The following is a 6,871-nucleotide window of genomic DNA, read 5'->3' on the forward strand; positions in this document are numbered from 1 at the left end:
ACTTGTAATTAATATCCTTCTTCTCTTTTAGGGATTAAGATATCGTTAGGAGATTCAGTGTTTATTTATATACAAGTAATACAACGATTGATTATCTGTGAGTCATACAAGATCACATGATGATCTTATCAGAGTTGTACACGAATAAATCAATTATATATACGCATAAAATGTTAATTGAAAATCAAAATTTTCTTCATATTTCGCAAAAAAAAAATTTTTATCAATTTTTATGATACCTTATTTTATTTTATTTTGTAGGGAAAAAAATTTTTTTTTCTAAAATTTAAAAATTCATATTCTGAAATAAAAAAAATGCTTATTTCAAGATCTTTTAAGATCATTCAAAAAGTTCAATTTTGATCTAATATTTTTATTCGGGATAATAATTGAATTAATAAAAAAATTCCATCATTGATATATTTATCAATTGGGTTAAATGTTAAGTAATAAAAAATATTACATGCTCTTAAATTAATAATTAAGATAGAAAATGAAAATAAATTAAAATTTATTACCCCTCGCTGTGATATTATTAATGAAAAAATAAGAAGAAAATAAAATAAAAAAAACTGTGTTTTGCTGTCTTTTATTGTAACCCTGGAAGAAAGTGTACAGTAAATCATAAGCGCCACATACCCAAGCAGATAATAATAAATGCATTCAGGCGTTAAATCGGGGCCGTTGAATGAACAATAATCGCGGACTTCGCTCTACCGCCAATGTAATGTAATGTAATAATAAAATACGTATTTAATGCAAGTTACTACAATAACAATAATAATGATTCCACACGTCATTTGTTAAACATTTATTACTTATTGTTATTACAAAGTACGCAAACCACGATTTAGCTTCTCCTTTCTAACGCGACACTCAAGACCAACAAAACCAAATAAATAAAATATAATGATAATCGTAGTTAAGTGTCATATACCGTATCATAGGCTTTACTTGGCATAATGATGATAAAGAGACAGACAGACAGTACGTCGTTATACACGCGTGCATTTGCGTGCCATAAATAACAGCGAGGGAAGTGTTATTTTTAACTCAAACCCTATGGTGTAAATGGTAGAGCTTTCAAAATCTATCTCTTATATTATATTATACTTTTATTTATGTAAATTATATCTGCATACATATAAGCTCTGTATACGTACAACTATTCTTTTATATTTTCAATCGCGATATAACACTCGTTTGTTACAGTTTTTTTTTTTTTTTTTTTTTTTTTTTAAATAAATGCATCTCGAAGACTTTTAAATTTTCAGTCCAAAGTGCAGTTTAATAATAAATTATTATTTTTTTTTCCTGTAGAGCTTAGAAGAAAGAGATTAAAAACCTCGAAAAAATTTTTTTGGTTCTGGAAGTATATTTTTTAGACAGAAAATTTTTTTATCACAAGCTAGATAATGTCTGGAATTGATCGCTTGATTATCTTCTTACGAGAGAGTTAAGTTGTAAAATAAAAATCGTTCTTTGATTTTTCTACGAAGCTTATTTGATATACACTTTTAATTTAGTCGATTTCTTAACCAGTTATATAAAAAATTGAACCATTAAAATAAATAATTTTTTATCCTCATTTAAAGCCTGATATAAAAATTTGTCGTATCAAAAATTTTTCACGGATTAATAACATAATTTTGAAAAGTGTCTTTATTGCTTTTAGATAAATTCTCGTTTAGGTGTGAAATCAAATTTTATTATTAAATTTCTTTGTCTTGCTCATTGCATCCGCAACGAAGATTACTATTATTATTATTATTCAAGTCTGGAGTCTAGTGTAACTAATATGTAATATAAAGCAACGTAATGTAATGTAATCTAATGTGCGCGTATACATAGACTTACGCGGTATGTAGTCGTAGTTGTGTGTATGACTACTGTACTATTATGTCACAACAGCTGAGTCTAAGCAAGGTAGAAGCAGGCCGTGAACCCAAGAATAAGTAGGCACGTTGCTTTTAGCACACGTGACTTTGCTGTTATATACTCTATAACCATTCTCAAGCCGCATAATTTATATTCTTACCTACCTACCTATTTTTCTTCTCTATCGTTCTCTATTTTTTTCTTTTGTTTACTCATTAACACGTCTTCCGATACTTTATTTATTCTAATTGAAGTTTTTTATTTAATTATTTATTTATTTTAGCAACATAGTTTCGAATAAATTTATATTTTGACCTACGAGACAATTGACTTTTGCTTATTTTTTAATTCTGGCATATGTTAGATTATATTGAATAAAAAATCGCTTCGGTGGAATTTTTTCTCGCGATGTTTACTTTGGTTGAGTAGGTCGGGAAGACGATGCAGCTGTGGGCTTAGGGGCTTATCTTTTATAAATTTCAAGCCTCAGTTTTGTTTCCTGTTAAAAAGGCACACGTGTATGATATATAAATGCGGTTAATATTTTTTTTACGGAGACTCTTGAAAATATTGTTCTAAGAATTATTTTTATTTTTAAAAAAATTAGGGCAGAAATTTAATCGTAATTTAAAATTCGTGCTAAAAAAAATTTTTTTTATAAACTTAGCCTTGAAATTTAAATCAATAGTTATTTTAAGGTAAAAATAGAAAAGAGTGACTAAAAATTTTGTCACATAAATTTTTTTAATAACCAACCGCCTAAAAAAATAATGTGACTAAAATAAAGCACAATTTTATAACTTTGGAGAGTTTAAAAAAATTAATATATTTGAAAAAATTTCTACAATAATCATCAGTTATTGCGTGATTAATTTTTTTGTAATCTATATTATTAAGAGAATAAGAAAAAATTTTTTTTTAATTATTTTTGTTAAATATTTATCGCCGAAAAAATTTAAAGCTAGCAATTTTTATCTCTCAAAAATTTCAATTTAAAATCCGTGAAAATATAAATATGTAAATAGTTTAATGATTATGAATTTCTTGAAAAAATTCAGAGAAATTTTAATTTTGATTCTCAAACCTTCCTGAAAATTCTCGAATCAGAATTTTTTGTTTCATTTATAATTTGTGATCACTTAAAAATAAATAAATAAATACTTAAATAATTAATAAAAATATATTATGAGATTACTATTACTTATAAATAAGCTTATAAGCGCGGTTATATTTAGAAAAGTATTTGTAAACATGCACGAACCGGTTTGTGTCTATTCTACAACAGTTACGTGACATAATAGCATTCTTATATCAATGTACTTATCATTATCATTATTATCCTTACCTATTTTTATATATTTGCTGCAATCGAGCGAAATGACTTTACATTATTGAACTGTCGATAGATAACTCTGTAAATTCAATTACTTATACTTACCTGCATCGCTATCCCTAACTAATTACACTAAATTTCAATTTACCGTTTGCTACTTATTAGAAATGTTTCATTTTAAGGAACAGTTTATTAAAATATTTCTTTGAAATTTATTGACGCAATTATATATTTTCAAGTGATTTTTTTATTATAATTATCGCGCAGATATATCTGAATTAAGAGCTCAAACTATTATCACATAAATTTAACAAATCATTATCTAGTTACTCAATACATATAATCAAATAAATGCTCATAAATAATAATAATAATAATAACTAATAAAATACATTTTTAGCAATTTTCTTAAATGCAAGTTTGGTATTAATTTAATGTCTTAAATACAATTACTGTATCCTGTATAAAAATTTAAATTTACTAATTTGAATATGATCAAAAAATTTGAAAATTAATCAATGGCCTGCCATTGACAAAAATAATTATTTTATAATCACATACAGAATATAAATGAATTAACAACCAAATCAGCAGCAACATTTACCTCGATTTTTTCGTGAAGAACGATCAGCGTAGTCACTATTTTCGTATTCTGAAAAATCAGAAGTTACAATAATTATTAATTAAAATTAAAATACTGAAAAAAAATTTAATTGATTTGAATTTTTTTATAATTCATAAAAACTGAATATTAGATTTAAATAAAAAAAAAAGAAGAAATGAAAAAAATACATAAGACTCTAAAGGAGTGATTAATGGATATAAAATGTATATGAAATAAAAAATGTCCTAACCTTTGTGATGTGACTTTTTCTTATGACGCTGGCCCTTGGCAGCGATGGCGGCGGCACGTGCTGCGGCGATTTTTTTTCCACCGCGCTTGCGGATCGAACATTTGTTACATTTTAACAATTCTGAATCATCGGACTCGGTGTTACAGTCATCATCGTCATCCTCGGTGTCAGAAGATTCTGAGGAACTGTCACTTGAATCAGAGCAGCTACAAGAAGATTTGGTGGAAGTGTCGGATTTAAACGGTGATTCCGTGGAGTCTGTTGTGATATCTGAAGATTCCGTGTATGAATCATTGCTGCTGGTGAAATCTGTAGAGCTTAAATCCTCGGCAGCTGCTCCACAGCAACATCCTTTTTCTTCAACTTTTTTCTTATTAGCCGATGTACTTTTTTTGCTGGTGGTTGTGGCTTTTTTGGTGCTCGGTTTAGCTGTCTTTGCCTGAGCATTGGCTTTTGCCTTTGCTGGCGCCATTATTCTGTAATATAAATACATATTTAGATTTTTAAGCTGAGCATTAGTAAAAATTGCGCGTAATAAATTAGTCGAGAATATTTAAATTAACATTGCATAGCTATTAACAAAAATTGCATGAAAAAAAAATTAGTTTTTTAAAACCAATAAAAATAAGATTGAAAAAGAATTATACTTTTCTCTCCGAAAAGTTTTTCAAATAATTTACTTTGAGAATTTTTTTTTAAATGTCAAATAATTTTTATGACAAATAAAATTTCAATTATTTTTTTATTTCAAGAGATAGAGCAGATATTTTTGTTAAATAAGCGTGGAAATTGTATTTTAAATAGAAGCTTACATATGTAAAGAGAATTATCGGTTAATTTTTTATCACTTTTCCATTTTACGATATTCGGGATAAGCTGTGATAAGTGAGGATAAAAAATTTTATAACTTTTTCAATAATGGAAACTTTCTGAAATAATTTGAAAAAAAAATTAATCTCTCAAAAAAATTGTTTTAATATTTCTACACGACAAAAAATGATTTAGAAAATATTCTCAATCGATTTAGAACATGAACAAACGCTCTGTTACGTAAATTAAAAGAAAATTAATGAAAAAAAAATTATTATTCATGTTTAAAATAAATTATTTAACACGAGATTTGATAATTATAAAGCACACAAAATTTTTACGTTGAACTACTAACTACATATTTTATCTCAGAGTTAATCCATTAAAACTTTATCAATAAACTTTTGATTAAATGAAAAAAGTGTTAAGAAAAAATATTTCTCAAAAACTAGAAAAATAAATTAACTAAAAACTTAATTAGTCAATGAAAAAAAGTTAAATATTCTCCAATTACATCACAAATATTAATTTAATATTAATAAATCAACTACGCAGTTGTCTTACCCTTGAAAAAGATGTTTTTCCCACGTTGAAAACAAATAAATTGCTACAATACTAATCTTCCACTAATTATATTTTATTAATTAATAATTAAGATGATGATGATGACTGATAAATTATTTTAAAAAATGCAGTGCATTAGAATTGCAGTAAATATTAATAAAAAACGTGACAAAAAATGAATAATTCACTACTGCGTCCGCAGGTATATGTAAAAACAAGAGCGTTAGCACAAACATTAAGTGTAATATAACGAATTGATAACAAGTATAGTGTTTGCAAGTGGTTAGTTGAAATGAAACTAAAGTTTTGTCACCGATCAACTGATGACTCACACCTTCGGCTTTTGGTTTCGAGTATATAGATATTAATACGAATAATAAAGTAAGCAATTATTTTCTTCTAGAATTATTTTTCAAACTGTTTTCTTCATTGGAAAATTTTCGCGGTTAATTTTAAATTGATTTTAAAATTAATTATTTAAAAGTTTACCGAAAAAATTTTTTCAATTAAAATTTAATTAAATAATGAAGGATTTATCTTTTTATAGGAATAAAATAACATGTAATTAAGTACAAATTAATTACATGAATTAAAATACATATTTATAAATCAATAAAATAAGAAATAATAAGAATAAAAAATGTACATATCTCACTAAACAATTAAGGTGTGATAAAATGCATAAATAATAAAGAACAAATGAGAGAGAAATTGTTACTGTTATTATTTTAATTCGTATTGTAAATCATTATTGAACTGGAATAGTAGATCTTAATCATAAATGACATACAACCTCGGCGCTTAAAAAAACCGTTATTTCACTCGTCTAATCATAATCAGCGACAATATAGACTATTTAAATTAATAGAATATTTAAATTAAATAGTTTATAGTATATATAATTAAGCTTACATTCCGTAGATTGTAAATTATAAAATAAAATTATTACTATCTGTATGTTAGTTATCATTACTAATATAAATAACTTGTTTATGTGTATACATTACTTCATACTTAGTAATCACTTGGTATTTTTTTGTTACGTAAAATATTTACCGTCTACATAATAGTTTTTTTATTTTATAATTAATCGACGAGTCATTGATATAAAAGCGTGTCGTTAATTTTATTGTCGTAAGTAATTAAATTGTCTTTTTATTAAAAAAATGTGATTCTAGATGCTGGAAATTCTAAATGATTTATTGGGACGGATCTTGAAGGATAAATTGAATCAAAAAAATAATTTTGAAGACCTCAATCGTCTTGATTTGATAGAAAAATTCTTAAACTAATTTTTTTTTGGTTTAAATAAATTTTACTTGATTCACAAATTTATCTATCGATACATATTATTATAATTATTTTATTGTAACCATAATTATTGAAAAAATATCAAAATTTCTTTTAAATACGGGGATTTTAGTGTAAGAAT

General features: G+C 25.5%; 1 protein-coding gene across 1 annotated transcript; it reads right to left on the reverse strand.

Moving 5' to 3' along the window:
• Positions 1-3,739: 3,739 nt before the first annotated feature.
• Positions 3,740-5,697, reverse strand: LOC141534778 (uncharacterized). The gene is made up of 3 exons (XM_074254350.1): positions 5,440-5,697; positions 4,066-4,541; positions 3,740-3,863 (listed from the first exon to the last, which is right to left on the reverse strand). The coding sequence occupies exons 2-3, from the start codon at positions 4,535-4,537 to the stop codon at positions 3,799-3,801; spliced, it is 537 nt and encodes a 178-aa protein (XP_074110451.1). The 5' UTR covers positions 4,538-4,541; positions 5,440-5,697; the 3' UTR covers positions 3,740-3,798.
• Positions 5,698-6,871: the final 1,174 nt, after the last annotated feature.

The sequence above is a fragment of the Cotesia typhae genome, unplaced genomic scaffold, assembly GCF_013202065.1.
Source record: "Cotesia typhae breed Kobodo isofemale line unplaced genomic scaffold, CoteBio_Ctyphae scaffold_13, whole genome shotgun sequence".
NCBI classification, from domain to species: domain Eukaryota; kingdom Metazoa; phylum Arthropoda; class Insecta; order Hymenoptera; family Braconidae; genus Cotesia; species Cotesia typhae.